General features: G+C 35.6%; 1 protein-coding gene across 7 annotated transcripts in view; it reads left to right on the top strand.

The window, feature by feature from the left end:
• The window catches only part of LOC144972794 (cholesterol transporter ABCA5-like), a 151,631-nt gene that overhangs the window by 125,031 nt on the left and 9,792 nt on the right, over positions 1–16,808 (top strand). For 6 of the 7 annotated variants that reach the window (XM_078914440.1, XM_078914442.1, XM_078914439.1 and 3 more), the window contains 8 exons: positions 4,189–4,296; positions 6,327–6,368; positions 6,978–7,013; positions 10,717–10,761; positions 13,900–14,121; positions 15,061–15,230; positions 15,502–15,577; positions 16,477–16,571. In XM_078914440.1, coding sequence (XP_078770566.1) covers positions 4,189–4,296; positions 6,327–6,368; positions 6,978–7,013; positions 10,717–10,761; positions 13,900–14,121; positions 15,061–15,230; positions 15,502–15,577; positions 16,477–16,571 — 794 coding nt within the window. Of the gene's footprint in view, positions 1–4,188; positions 4,297–6,326; positions 6,369–6,977; positions 7,014–10,716; positions 10,762–13,899; positions 14,122–15,060; positions 15,231–15,501; positions 15,578–16,476; positions 16,572–16,808 lie in introns of those variants that run through there. The other variant, XR_013645428.1, reaches the window with a different exon arrangement.

Raw genomic sequence — 16,808 nt, 5'->3', positions numbered from 1 at the left:
AGAACTTCTTTAAATTGGTATTAACAGAAGCAGCTTGCTGTGCTTATTCCAATGCTTTTTAAACTTTTGAGATATCTCAATTGGTTCAAGAGTTATGAATTTTTAAATGAATATTTTTCGGGGTTCAAAACGGCCAATTTTACCATTGCAAAGTTGTGACGAGTTCATGACAACACAAGTAATAACAACTGCCTATGAAGACGTAACTTCGTCAAAAATGGACGGATTTTGATGAATTATAAACCAAAATATAGGTAGAATTCTATTCTTTCATTATAAACTGGATTTTGCTTTTATTGTCTTCTTTCTTCCTTTGGTGGTCATGAATAGGCATAACTTAAGAATTACTACTGAGTACGTGAGAGTTTGACCTTGAGACTCAGCAATAGCAGCAATCTTCTCCTTGACATCCTTTAAACATTTGAAAGTATTCATCTGAATCAAAACAAAGTTAAATGAAGCAAAATATGAAAAGGAATAATATTTTGGAGTGAAAAAGATATATATTGGATCAATTCCTTGTTGCCTAAGTATGAAAAGTGAGGGCTTGAAGGAAGTCAACACTATAATTAAACAAACTGTAGATAAATCCGTTTTAATTTTTTTTTTAAATAAAATAAATGGGACTCTCAAAGAACTGTAAACAAACCGAACGTTAAAATGTTTTAAATGACTGACTGGTGGACCAAAAGTGGCTGTTGAAAGTTAAAATTTACCGAGAAAAGGACGGTCATCATCATACGACATGACCCCCACCCCCCTTCCCCATTAAAAAAAAAAATCCAAAACAAATAAATCAAAGGTGATGATGGGAGGGTGTGTGTGTGGATGGGGGGGGGGGGGGGGGGTCTTGGCTCAGCTCTTCACTTTTAGGACTCCAGTACAGATATTTATTCAATATTTACCATGGGGGCCACACAGACTAGTTTCAATCGTAAACAAAGGTGGCGGAAGTTCGGCTCCCATGGCAACCATTATTTTTTTTTTTCGTACTTTTACTTCAATAAAAAATAAGAATGAAAATAAAAGAATAAAATTCTCTTACATGAAAAAACACTATGAAAACAAAAAGTTAATATCAATAATAAGCCAATAAAGGAGGTAGAGCGTGGTGTTTAATCAGCAGCGACCGTGGGTCCAAAGGTCAGTTAAAGCGTGACGTCACAGCCACTGAATGCCGGCTCAGTTGAGCGGTAAGTCTAAAATCGTGTTTTTTTGCGGAGAGTTAAACAAGTCGTGCGTCAAGTTTAATTCTTGCATATCTTGTGTCATTCAAATATTTAATAGTTGAATTTTATGTCTCCGAAGTTTAAATAATGTCGCCCAACGGGTTTTTATGTTCTTAAGCTTTAAAAATTGCATTGAGTTCAAAAGAAAATAACTCGAGTTATAGTGATCCGATCGACTTCAGAAAAAGACTGTTTCGTAGTTTAGCTTCTCCTCTTCAAAAAGATGTATCTGAAGTGGTAGTACGATCCGAAAAACGAAACAAAAATTGCATTTGTTTCCGACCACTCCCGCAGGTCGCTTCCACGGCCGGTCACAAAAACTCAATGGGTGGCTGATCGCCGATTCAGCCAGCGGCTCGCGCTCTCGCTAAACTGCCTAGTATAAGAAAGAAAAAACAATTAAAAAATCTTAACTCCATCAATTGTCATGCGAGCCGCTGACTTTGTGTTCACCGGTCAGAAATACTATGATTACACATAACAATAGGAAATTGAATTGAAACTTCACTAATGCGGATGTTTTGGATTTCCATTTAATCAACAAAACACAATATATGAAATGCTAAGGATGACTGGAAAGCGCCTTAACAACACCATTTGTCACATCACTCATTCGTCTTTAGTGTTTCACTCATCATGTTATGTTGATAAAAGGGAAACCTGCATTGAATTTTTAAAAAAAAATTAACTTGAAGCTTCCTTTCAATTTCCTGCGATTATTTAGTTCTTTGAACTTCAAACAACAACATTTTTATAATGATTACAGGATACTTGCGTCAACTCTTTTTTTTCTTTCACCATTTTTCTTGAAAAGCATTCTTTGGTATTCAACCCCCTACCACCACCCCTCCACGGTCATACACATGCTCTTGCAAAACAACATGTGGCTGACAATACAAAAATAAATGCTTTGTCATTGCTACTTTCACTCACAATATTTTTTTTTTATCCTATTCAAAAGATGTTTATATTTAAACAGAACCTCTCTTAAAACGCTTGTTTTCTCATCTGTGCTTTCAAGAACTAATTAACAATTCTCATCCATATACTAGAACATAATGAACAAAACATTCTCAACACACAAAGACTGGGACATAAACAGCGGTGTCCTAATTACAATACAAAAACCAGGAAAAACGAAAGGACCCGTAAACAACCTGCGCCCAATAACATTACTGAATACCATAAGAAAAACACTGTCAACTATTGTCCTCAACAGAATTAGACCGAAAATAGAAAAATACCTATCACATAGCCAAAGCGGGTTTCGCCAAGACCGAAGCACATCGGACGTTGTATGGACACATAAATGGTTGGCAGCAAAGGCACTCAAAGAAAACATATCCATAACAATAACCGGAATCGATATGTCCGCAGCCTTTGATACGATCGACAGAGGAAAACTTTTGGAGATATTAACAGAAATAGTAGACGAAGACGAGCTCCGAATAATCCGATTTCTCCTCAGCAACACAAAGATACAACCAAGGATATACGGGGCCACAAAACAGACGCAGTTCGAAAGTAACATCGGGACCCCCCAAGGAGATAGTCTGAGCCCGATTCTGTTCACAATATACTTAGAACACGCTCTGAAAGAAGTTCGAAAAGTCATTCCAAAACCAACGACTCATATTGAGAATGCAATCCCTAGAGAAATCGCCTATGCAGATGATGTCGATTTTATTGGATCAACACCAGCAAATATAGACATCATACAAAATACCCTCATGAAATATAACCTCCAAGTCAATGCCAATAAAACCGAATTTACAACAATATCGAGGAACAAAGAGGAATGGAAAAGAACAAAGAAAGTCGGCTCACTAATTGGAGACACCGAGGATGTACAAAGAAGAAAACAGCTATCAAACGCCGCACTCAGTAAACTCACCAATGTATGGATTAGAGGTGACAAAATAAAGAGAAAAACCAAACTGAAACTGTACCATGCTCTTGTAAAACCGGTACTTCTGTATAACTGCGGCACTTGGGCGTTGACAAAATCCGAAGAAGAACATCTGGATGCCTTCCATCGCACACAGCTAAGAAGGGTACTGGACATCAAATACCCCAAAAAGATCTCAAATGAATCACTCTATAAGATCACAAAAGAAAGACCAATCTCCCTTGACATTTTACAACAACGATGGCAACTTTTCGGTCACATACTACGCAGGGACAAAAACATACCAGCAAACCAAGCCATGTCGGGATACTTCCAAAAACACGGGAACCTTTTCAGAGGAAGACCGATCACAACACTCCCTGTGATCCTAAACAAAAACCTCACAACACTTGGACAAAGCATTAGTCTCATAACGGCAGGGGACCTTGAAAATCTGAGAACCCTAGCAGAGGACCGGCAATATTGGAGACACCTCACACAGGAAATACTGGAAACAGCCAAGGCGACCCGATCTTTCGGTCGAGACGCGAAAGGCATCTAAGTCAGTCATACTAGTACATATTGAAAACAATTCAGTTAGAGCCATACATAGAATAAATCAAAAGCTTAGATATCACCCATCCTTTTAACACTGCATAGGTCAGTCTACAGATTATATTACGGATTAAATATAAAATTGCTGAGGCTTTTTGTGTTGTTTTTTGTTGTTTTTTTAAATTTAAAAGCCTTGACAAAACTATTCCTTCATACTTACACAACATTAAAACATTATACTCTCTTCAAGGATTTGAAGACCAAGTGATCTAACAATTCACAAAATGACCTTTAAAAGTTTTCTCATTGTTTCTTGTATTGTTTCATTTTTTGAAGAATAAAGTACCTTTAAATCAAATTTTAAAAAAAGAGTAAATAAAGTCTCTAAATATATGTCTGAGTTAAATTTCATTGGTTTGTATGTTCCTCGTTTATAACAATTGTTTTGGGGTTGTTTTTTTTTAATGTGCAAGAAGGATGCATGGTTTAAATTATTATTATAATTTATATTCAAAGTCAGATGATCTGTCATTGCCCAGCATTTATGCCCTTAATGAAGACGATAGTGATGTTTGTCCAAGACAGCCTTCACAGATAGAGGGACTTTCAACCAACGATTCTGGGGTAGGTCATTTTGCTTAAATTGGTGAAATTGAGAGAAACCCCAAACTCCCTGCCTCATTGTCTCCAAGAATAATTATTTTGAGCATAACGTCCCTCACATAGATTTCTGGCTTTAGGTGATGACATGGTAAAAAGGGGAAAGCTTTGGATATTGTTAAATTCCAAGACTTTTCTTTTACACTTTTACACCCCCTGGCCTCAGGCAACTCCTCATTTATGTAAGACCTAAGATCCAGTTATGTAAATCATTACCGTAAAAAATAATGGACACTTTGACTTTATATCAATTTACATGCACATCGGCATTTTGATTATTTTTTGGCTCAGAATTACCTCATTACGTTATGTTGATTAATTGTGCATACCCATTTGTATATAAAATGCACACTTGAATTTTTATGTATAAAATTGTCTGCATTTAAAGAAGCATTATTATATTTTTTAAAACTACAGAATACGATTTATTATTTCAAACAGACTTGTGAAACAAAAAATGAATTAGTTTATAAATTTTGGTCAATAGTTATGACCATAGTACCTCTCTAAATTTGAAATTGTTCGCAACAGACCTGCCTGTACTATGAAAATATTATGTTCCAACTGCAGAACTAAGTATAATTGATTCAATAAGATATTTCAAACAGAAAAGTTTGGTGTCAGACACTACCAGCACCACCTTTTTCAAAATTTGAAATAAAACTAATCTGCTGTTTTAATTAATAACCTCAGATAGTTAGTCTTGCAAAGGCAATATTAACAAAAAATATAACAAAATGTTTGTTATTTATGATATTTAATTCTCCTACAATAGTTTTTAAAATATAATTTGAAATGTACTAAGCAGTAGAGGTATAACAGTTTCAAAAGAGAGCAAAATATTCACCTTGGCTGTTACTAAATTCATTATTGTTCACTACTTTTCACACTCCACGCTTTTATCAGCCATGTATTCACTGTGACTTGTGTAGATTGATTTTAATATTTTTATTGTAGTCTAATTAAACTTAATCATTTCCTATCGTATACATTACAATATCAAAAACACCCTTGCTGTCACCAAAGTGTAATAATGGTTTAGAATAACAATAATTTATTTTTGCCTCATCTAATAATAGCGTTAATAAAGAAAAATGCTAGCTCTAACTGCATCCAGAGAACTACACAACATGCTGCCAATCCTTATGTCCCACTGTGGTACATGGGGTCTTACAAAAATTTGGACACCCTGGACTCCCTTCATTGCAAACAATTGAGACGATTTATTGGGGTACATTGGCCAGACAAAAACAGCAAAGATGGAAACTGCTCTGACGAGATGAAAATTTTCAAGCACAAACCTTGATGGATGATTACTTCAAACAAAAATACAGAGGGTGTACACCAACTTCACTTCCAACAACATTGAATCAAGATCTCAAAAAATATCAAATCTGTCTAGAAACAACTAGAAACAGACTGACACACCAGAAGGAACACACACACTGTTCATAGCAAGCATCCATTGAGACAGCACAGCCATACTCATTCATTCATTCAAAACTCATCAGCAGTATCGCATGGATTTTAATTAAATCAAATCTAATGTGCGTATCTGTGTTCTTGTTTGGTATTGTTGTATTGTCTCTTGGTTTTCTTGATTTATTCTTAGTTTTGTTAAATGGCGTTCGAGCACTTTATGATCAAAACTGACAATACACATTGGAGAGTGAAAGTGTACTTGGCATACCTTTTTTAAACAGGAGACAATTGCATTCTAACATTGTTGGGACGTGTCTTCTATCGGGCACTGGTCTACGCATTGCACTGTTTTTGTATTCACAGGTCTCACTACGCCCCCTTATTCCGCCATCTTGAAAACCCCGGAATAATGACACCTCTGGATAAGGACATGGTTTTCCAGTCCTAGGTGATGTCCCTATCTAGGGGTTGCATTGTATTTTAATGATGCACAAATTAAATTCCAATGTTCTTCATAACATTTAACACAGCTTTATAAACAAAAGTTTTCTTGTTCTTTCTTATGCTTATAGAGTAGTTCAAGCAACAAAGACAGTGATGTGTTTGGTCATAAGGTATGAAACATTCACTCTATGTTCAGCCATGCTTTTGTTCCTGGTATTTGACTCTTAGTTTAAAAAGAAAAAAAATTAAAATTAAAAAAAAAATAATAAGATAATAATAATAATAATTATAATAATGAAGATGAAAAGGGGGAGGATGATGATGATGATAGTGATGATAATAACACTGTGTCCCTGTATTGGACAACCTTGTCTAACGCAGTAAGGTGTTTGGTCATAAGGTATGAAACATTCACTGAATGTACAGCCATGCTTTTGTTTTCATGTATTTGTTCCTGGTATTTGACTCTTAGTTGTTAAATTAAAAAAAAAGTAAATTATGATAATATTATAATAATAATAATAATAATAATGAAGATGAAAAGGGGGAGGAGGATGATGATGATTGTGATGATAATAACACTGTGTCCCTGTACTGTGAAAGAAGAAAATAATGTGATGCCACTTAAGCGAATGTAATTAAAAAGAAGGACTGGAAACTTCTGTGTCAATTTTCTGATTTTTAGGATTTTCAGGAGGATAAAAAAGCTTTAGAGTTGACATATTTGAATGCGTTTTCCTGTATTATATAAGTTGTTTGTTCTTTGTTTTATCCAACAGATATCCAATAAAGAAATTATTGACTTTGGGCATACGGTATGGAATAATAATTATTATATTATTACTGTCCATAGCCATATTAATCTGGTCTTTTATTTAATACATTGATTATGTTATCAGTTTAATAAATAATAATATTAATAATGATGATGATGATGATGATGATGATGATGATAATGATAATAATAATACTCTGGTTGATTATTTTATCTAACATGTAGTACAACCAGAAACTGTCAATATTTTAGCACGATTCTTGTCCTTGCAAAAATCAAAGGCTAAACCCTAATCGTACATCAGGGGTAACTTTGTTACCCCAAGCCTTGCTTTTTTGCTTTTAAGAAAACATATAATTCGAATTTTTCTATGAAATTTTCAGTAATCCTCAAAAATTCACTTTTACAAATCGTTACAAAAAATTTCATAACATAGTGACCATTGGCGATTTTGCAACACGCCACTATTTTACAAATGGGAGTAACTTTATGCCCCCACTTTCCAAACAGAAACAAACCCCACCTATATACTGATTTGTACGTCGAGAGTAACTTAGTTACCCCATTGTAGAATCGCTATTATTGAGTACCTACTAACTGCAATGTGAGAAGTTTATGCTTTCCTATTTGCTCGTATGTGAATATAAGGCTTGAAAGAAATTATAAGTACAGCATAGCATGCTTAAAGCAAATATTTTAAACAAACTCGTAGTATTACAATCAACGTCTTTCTTCTTGTTGACTGATTTAATGAACTACTGATACGTAGGTATTTTAACAATACATTTTTGTTTTTTGCCTACAGCAGCTCTTCACTATATCCGTGTTTTACTGAATCAATGCTATACATTTAGGTAAAATAATCACAATATCCAGGTTAAACATACCAACACTCAAAACTGTGTGTAACCTCTAATGTTTAGTCTGATTGATATCATTTACTTAGAAATTATCATTTACAGGCTGTCTTAAAAATAATATCAAAGAGCTGAGTGACGTCAACTTTGGTCCTTCATTATCTGAGCTCTGAAAATCATTGTGCCCACATGAGGCAGTATTATCTCTGGAATGACTTTGCCTTGTCATTTTGAAAACAAGCCAAAGTCACCCCAGTTGCTGGTGCACGAAAAACTAAATTGATCATAATGATGATGGGGGGGGGGAGGGTTTGATGTTGATGCAGATGATGGTGGTGATGGTGGTGGCACATACTGTTATAATCACTGAAGGTCTAATTTTTGTACATCGTGCACACGGCCTTCTTTGTGGAGTGTCTACCACACGAACAGTTTTTGCATGACATGCAATTAATGTGCGTTTTGGAGTCTTTTTTTTCCGCAAGTATCAGTGACATCGGCCACACCCACTTTGAGCTTGAGGGGATGAAGCTGATGTCTCTAATGGTTCTCCCTCGTGTCAGAGAGCTGTGTTTATTGTTTGCCTCAGCTATTTTTAGAGGTTTGTCTCACCTCTCCACCTTTCTATTTGTTGAAGCTCCCGCGATTTGCCTTAGATTATACAGTACAGCTGGTGTACAACAGCCTCAGTTACAACGAGAGCTCGGCTACAACGGGGAACTTGAAAATCCCCGTTCTACAGCCTATGTAAGTCATATAAGTCATGCATGACTGAAACGGGTTAATATTTTTTGGTACGCGGCTACAACAAGGGTGTGAGTTGCAAGCTTAGTACTCAATTGAGAAATACTACTACTCAAGAAGATAAGAGGAAAGCACACATAGGGAACGGAGATGAGGTGGGAGTGCAGTTATTGTATGTACTTCTGACCGATCAACATGTTGATATACATAGGCATAATGTGTTAGCATAGAGTGACAGGTGTGCGACTCTTGACTGATTAATTAACTATGCCCAATGAGGAGTGAGATGGTGATGAGCTCTAAGTGACGCTATGTGATACCTGAAATGTGGACAGTCCGCTACTTGAGTGTTGAAGTACAAAAAAAATTATTTCAGTATTGCATCTCTTCAAATATGTCTACAATGGGGATTTTGTTGCTAGTCCCACTACCCCCGTTGTATTCGAGTTCCACTTTGGTGGGTGTTGAGGATCTGTGAAGCGCCATACCACCATTGATGCAATAAACGAAAGATCCTCTGTAATTTTCCTCCATCTTGACAGCTCACTGTTTATAACCACCCCCTCTGTGCAGACATTCATACCAACACAACGCTCATTACATTCATCTCTCTCACCCACCCATTCCCTCTGTCATTGTCATTACGTTTATACTTTTTTTAAAAAGCAAGCAAAGATACAAATGTGGTATCTTATATCTTAATAAAATTTTTAATTGAGAGCTGCAAAAAACATAATCCATTTCCACTTACCTTGCTAGAGTCCCGATAGCTCAGTTGATGGAGCACTTGCTTCACATGCAAATCAACTGATATTGATTCCGGGTGAAGTCGAGATTTTTTCTGACCTCCCTGTCCATCCAGTAGTGATTGGGTAGCTGGGTCTGTTAGATCTGGTGGAAAGTGCTTTTCAGTAGACAAGCATCCATACCAAAGGATAGCAAGCAATTGCTATTGTCTTGTTTCATGCTATAGAAACCGGGATAAACTCCAGCTCCATGGGCCCAATGGCTTTGAAGGACTACTTACCATGCAAAAATGACGTTGAATAGTTGAACTTGATAATTCCCATAGAACTTATTGGCAATGTAGTAGATTTGTGTTGCAGATGACATGCACATCACAGGGATGTAAAGGGGAATCTTGGCAATGATCAAGTATCTGAATACATACATAATTGTTTTGATTGTGAACAAATGTCGATATGTATACGATGATCACGGGGTATCAAAATAACCCCCGACGTACGAATAAGGATAATATTCTTTTATGATACTAGTATATTGCTATGGGGTAACAAAATCACCCCCAACATATGAATGGGAAAAGTTCTTTATTTTACTATATATTGTCATGGTTTAACAAAATTACCCCCCAACGTACGAATAGGGATAATTCTTTATTTTACTGTATATTGTTATGGGGTAACAAAATTACCCCTGACATATGATAAGGGGTAAAATCATGATGTACGATTAGGGTTAAAGCTTTAAAGTAAAAAAAAGAGCTTTTATATAGCGCAATATCCACTAAACATGCTCAAAGCGCTTTACAAGTGGGTCCCTGGCCGACAGAAACATTTAACATGTAGGACGGGACATAACGCAATACAAATTTTTTTCGGATAGATGCAACGCTGTTAACAGCCAGGTACTCATTTTACACCCGAGTACAGTGAGAGAATGTGAGTAAAGAGCCCTTTCCAAGGACTCAACTATGTGCCGAGCAAGGCTCGAATCCAGGACCTTCCGATCTGAAAGTGAGTGTCATACCACTAGACCACATAGCCGTACAGCATTATAAATGTCTTAGACTGGCCTGGAAACTCGCCAAATCAAAACCCCAAAAACTAAGAACCAACTCCACTATATGGACTGCAAAATGAAAGAAAAATTTATTGCAGCATTTGAACATGTCTGGAAAACTGACCCAATCATTGCCAACATGCATCCAACAAGTTTTGAGGAAGAGGGAAGGCCACACAAAATATTGATGTTCCTGTGATTTTGATAATCATACGCTGATTCCCTTTAAAGCAAATTTGTTTTGAAAATTATTATTTTAAAAAGCATTATTCCATTAATATGAGCAATATTGTATATATAATTTATAAATAAGAGTTTTTTGTTCTCCGTTTTTTCTAGCACAGTTTGCCATCCCTCGAAGAAGCACAACTACTTCAACAAAAGGTATGAAATGTATTCATGTATAACTTTTCTAATACCAGGAAAATGACAGTGCTTAGCTGTGGAATATTTTGAAGGCTATGAAAAAAATATTGTAGAAAGAAATACATTTGCAAATGGTAACTTGCTTCCAACATTAACAATTTTTTTGCAATCAAGATGACATGAAATGAGCATGCATAACCTGAATTTAGCTCATGTAAATAGGGAGGTCTAGTCTATGTCCTCGACAGCATGCTTTACAGCACACTCTTACTTTGATGATCTCAAAAAATGGGTACTAACTGACCATAGCTATCTTAAGTACTTGCCTGTCATCTGATATAGTAGGGGCCATTGTTTTTTGGATTCGTGTAAAAGTTTAACTTTCTTTATAAGCCAAAGAAGCAGACAAAAAATAAAATTTTTATCTGATTGGAACTTGGATCTGACTTTTTGGAGGGTCACATAGAGGTTAAACAAGGTGAAATTATGGTTAAATTCAGAAATTCCATAATATCAAGAAGTTGATAACTTGCAAGTAACCACAAATCTGTAATAGGATCAAAATATATCCCCTAAGAAAAAATTTGTTAATCATACATCATTTCAAAGAGTTATTGCTCATTATTTATGTCTTCTTTCTAAAAAGAGCCTGATTTTCCGGAATATCACTTAAACTGTTAAGAAAATTATAACTTGTAAATAGAACAAATAACAGCTCATACAGAGAATAACATTATTTCCAAATTGCAAATAAATCGGACGTTGGTTGATGGAGTTATTGCCCATTGAATTCTGTTACTAAAAATAGAACTCAAAAGGTAATAGGAAATCTATAGCACAAAAGAACAAAAAAAACTTTGGTTATGTGTCTTTAGGCTCTATACAAAAAATATTAGCTATTTCAAAATTCGAATGAGTTATTGCCCTTTTTTTTCACATTGGAAAAAAAAAACAAAAACAAGTGTGTATTTGTGAAACATCTAGAAAAATGTTGATAAAACAATACTTTTCAAGAAAAAATATGAGCAACTGAATAAGTTAAAATTATTTTGTAGAGTAATTGTACAAGTTTTGCACGACTCACAACATTTTGGGCCAAATCCTGATCTGCAGACGTGACTGAATTAGAATGACAGTAGGCGGGAGTTCCATAGGGAAGAGACAAATCTGCACATACTGTTTTGAAGTCCATTGATTGCTCTATATTCAGAATGCAACGACCTTCTACTAGCGTTATTTATAACAACTCACATGCCAATTTTTTTCTTCCCCCAAAAATACCCTTGTACTTTTGTTTCACACACTTTTCCTTATATGACCATCGCTTCGCACACATTTTCATTGGTTCGCACACCAGTCATTCAAACTTATAACTCGACTCTTTCACAAGAATCTTAACATTGTTTGATATATTTTATCTAGGTCCTGATCTCTAGAACCATTAGAATGACGCTTAGTTAGCTATTTTATCAAAGGAAGTATTTTAAACACAAACACACACACACATACAAGACATTTGCAAGAAAAATAGTATCTGTGATTAGAGAGTTATTTTATTATAGCACATATTTCAAATTCACCATATACACACACATGCACACACACACTCACACAAAAATGTGCGCACACACACATATGCACACCAGACATTTGCAATGAAAGATGTCTTAAATTATTTTAAAGCCATCCCTCACACAAACACACACACACACACACACATACACACACACACATACATACACATATACACACGCACACACACACACACACAAAGACATTTGCAACCAAAAAAAACAAAAACAGGATGAAGCAGGGTGGTCAAAACATGAATCAATTTATCATTATCTTCCTTCCATTTGCATTATTTGAATTTGGTAAGACATCAATGACGCATTGACTGTGGCCCAAATGCTCAGTTGAACGACACTCCTTTCAAAGTTCTGATACAGAACATCAGAAAAGTGAGTGGGGCAGGCACTTATGTTGGTAACAACAAGATATGAAGTGAGTAGAAAAGTGCCAGAAGACAATAGAGAATAAAAAATTTTTCGCGGCGGTGGTGGGGTTTGAACCTTCGACCTTATTGGTACAACAACTCCGCCTGGCAGGTGAGAGCGTGGCTCTACCGTGTGAGCTATCCACGAATACAAAAATATTCGTATCAAACCCATATACCGGAGCATACTCAATGTCTCAATCGTTTCTATGTTATATGTTTGTGTTGAGAATATTGGCTATTAAGCTTAACTGCTGGTCAAAAATACTTCGCGATGGTTGTGTGCGAGCGAACCGGCGGTCTCCAGAAGTGGGAGAGAGAGAGCTCTAGAAATATGACTTGGGTTTGATACGAATATTTTTGTATTCGTGGATAGCTCACACGGTAGAGCCACGCTCTCACCTGCCAGGCGGAGTTGTCGTACCAATAAGGTCACAGGTTCAAACCCCACCACCGCCGCAAAAAATTTTTTATTCTCTATTGTCTTCTGGCACTTTTCTACTCACTTCATATCTTGTTGATACAGAACATCACATGTTGGTGGGATTTTGTCAACATCTCCCGTTTTGTGGATGAAAATGTTCATCTTTAAGAGATCAATATTGTGTTCATTGGCTTCACCTTTGTATAGTTGGCATACAAAGAGTCACATAGAGACTTTGAGATATCTGTAATGGAGCATCCACGATCTTAGGCAGTTCATGAATAACAGGGGACAGTGGGGCTTTGGTAACCTCACCTCTCCTCATTCTCCTGTGCGGGGTAGTCGTAGATGAGACATGAGAGATGACAACAGTAAGGGCCCTCCATCAAGTTCTGTCGTGAGATTTCCTCATTAGTGTTGGGATGGAATGTTTATCCTTGTCCATTCCTTTACACTATCCAACCAGCACCTTGTTTGCCATCCTCTCCTCACTCCAAAGTGCATTGCATCATGGTATTTGCCAATGTCTCATGGCGAGAAACATGAGTAAACCAAGATAACTATGACATGACTGCTTCCCTTTAAAGTTGAAAGCAGATGTGCTGACAGAACCCGTAAATGCATGAAACAAAATTGCCACAGCACCAGTGGTAGTAGTTTTAATAGTAATTATTAGTTGTTGTTGTTGTTGTGGTATTGGCAGTAGTATTTTATTCTTTATTCGTCATCTCTTTAGATACCATTAGCATACACAAAAAATTTGAGGAAAACATTCAGGAGAAGAGTGGAAAGAAAATCTTGCTTTCAACCTGGCAAGAAGAAGACCAATGTGGCAGTCCGTAATATTAGTCTTGGGGTGAATGAAGGCGATGTCCTAGGACTTCTCGGCCCTAACGGTGCTGGCAAAACCACGTTTTTGAATATGCTCATAGCAGAGACAAAACCTACTTGTGGATGGGTAAGGTGTAACTCATGAGGTATCTTATGCATGTTTCGTATACAATTATTGCATTTGTAATAATAATAATGATGATGATAAAAATAATGATGATGGTGGTTGTAATGACGACGATGATGATAATAACAAAACATTATTATTAATAATAATAATAATAATAATAATAATAATAATAATATTAATAATAATGATGATGATGATAATAATAATAATACAGTGGAACCTCCCGATAACGACATGCCACGGGACCAAGTTTTTCTGTTGTTATCTGGGGGTGTCGTTATTTAGAGGTTTCCAAGATGGCGGACAAAGTGGGCGTGGTCGGACCCGCGGGACCAGTTTTTATTAACCACGCCACAACAGTACCATTTTCCCTCTGCAGTTTATCCGGGCTGGGGACCGGCATGTGAACAGCTGTTTGAATACAACGGAACACATGGTCGCATTAAAAATGTTTGGGGTTTGTTTTTTTTGTTATTTTTTTGTTTGGATTTTTTTTTTTTTTTTTTTGGTTTTTTACTTTTATTTTTGTTTCTCTATATCCATTAAAAATGTAAAAAAAGGTTCATCATCCTTGTTATTTTGTCATTGGTCGGTAAACTCGCTCTCTCATTGGTTGGCGAAACTCGCATTCTCATTGGACCTAATGGTGGTAAAAGCTGCGTTGTCATCGGTTCAAGCAGGAATCGTTTTTATAAACTTTGAGTACTCATACTCGGTATTTTAAGTATCAGATATCTACGAAAACTGCAGAAAATCGCCAAAATGATGTCATTATTCGGATGTTTTATCAAAAAGTGCGTCATTATTTGGAGGTTTGTTTTTTTTCAATCTCACGAATACCAAACAAACTTGATTAAACTTATAGTTCAGTTCGTTTAGATTCCAATGGGGCATTTCATGAAATTAATCGATCCCTTCATTTTTTTCACAATTTAGGTAATAGTGGGTGGACAAGATATTCGTAACAACATGATGAACATGGCATTTTTGGGATATTGCCCTCAAAATAATGCTCTTTGGGACAGGATAACCCTAAGAGAACACATTATTTGCTTTGCTGCTGTCAAAGGAGTGCAACCAAAAGAGGCAGAACATCTGTTGGATTTGTGAGTTAAGATAATTTTTATTTTAACATTGCTATTCAAGATGGCATGGTTTAATTTTTTTTAATTTTGAGACAGATACCTAGGTCATTGGGCGATTATTCTAAGATGTGTATATTTTCTGAAAGCAAAATAGTAAATTTGAATTGATAGAGAAATAGCATCTTTGCCTTTGTTCCATTTTCATAAACTAGGCTTTGGGTTTTCTGCTTTTAAAAAGATCTTCATTGATTTTTTAACAAAGAATGTTCTATAAACTATTTTTATATCATAGTTATATGTCCAATATGAAATTGGAGGAGCATATGCTGAAGCAAGCACAGACATTATCTGGAGGTACCAAACGAAAGGTCAGCAATTTTGTCTATACCTTCTACATTTAAAATGATAATTATGGCTAGAAGAGATCTAAGATATAAACAATTCCTACAAGTGTCCAAATGCTAAATCCTATAGAGTTATATCTTAATAGATAAATGGATTAATGAATCCACTCCAAATATAATAACAGATAACAGATCTAAGGCAAAAAAAAAAAAAATTAAAAATACAACATTGGCGAAAACCAGTTGGGCTAAACTTACCAATCTTTGACCATTTTAATGGTGCTTGACATACCATTCTATGATTTCCCAAAGACCAAAATAAATAAAGTAACATTTTAAAACTGTAAAATAAACTCAAGAGGTGGATAGATGGGGTTGCTATTTACTTTCTCTTCCCTTCACAGTCGTAATGCAATAAAAACATAATTTACCGTGACTTTTTTAGCTTTTATTCTACCGTAACAATTAGTTGATACCTCCTAGACATTACTTAATCTATCTCAAACTATTTTCCAATAGACAGAGGACTCGGCAAAAAATCTAGACTGCACCCCAAACCGGTACAAGTTTTTTTTACTTCTGAGACAAACAATCGGGACCCTGTTACTATCATCCAGCCAAATAAGTAATAAAATAATGCCCAGAAACACTGCAATTTCATTATATAAAGTTCTCTCCGCACAACAGCTATTATTGAATTATCATCTATCAATGATGTTATTACTATTAACTCATTTTATTTTGAGGAGAGACATACAAGGTCTTCACAATTTGCAGTACATCAATATTTGGAAACAACATTATTAGCTCAGTCGAGAAAGAAAATATGTTTATGTAAAATTAATTTATAGAGTAAGACAATGGTTCAAAATTAGTTTAGTTGCATAGTAGGAATTACTTTTCATCATTTATATCAATAACAGTTGAGCTATATCTTGAGCATCCTGGGTAATCCATACCTTGTTTTGATGGATGAGCCTTCTACTGGAATGGACCCTCAGTCCAAGAGATTCTTGTGGTAAGAATATATCACGTCAATTTGTGATGTGAAAGAATGGTTACAAAAAGATTTACTTTGCATTCAATATTACCGAATGAAATAAGGGATTAAAGTTAACATAATAAAATTGAATGTGTCAAATTCACCTCAAAGACTCAAAGCCTACTTCCCATTTTTGGACTTTGAAGTTCAAAAATAGAAAGCATTACCTTCAAATGCCTGCTTGATAATGTTCCCAAACATTTCAAGTCAATA

This window comes from Berghia stephanieae, chromosome 5 (genome assembly GCF_034508935.2).
Source record: "Berghia stephanieae isolate SIO BIC M18660-M18661 chromosome 5, UCSD_Bste_1.3, whole genome shotgun sequence".
Classification (NCBI taxonomy): Eukaryota; Metazoa; Mollusca; class Gastropoda; order Nudibranchia; family Aeolidiidae; genus Berghia; species Berghia stephanieae.
The sequence above is the reverse complement of the archived record's forward strand: the minus strand, read 5'-3'. Positions and strand labels throughout refer to the sequence as shown.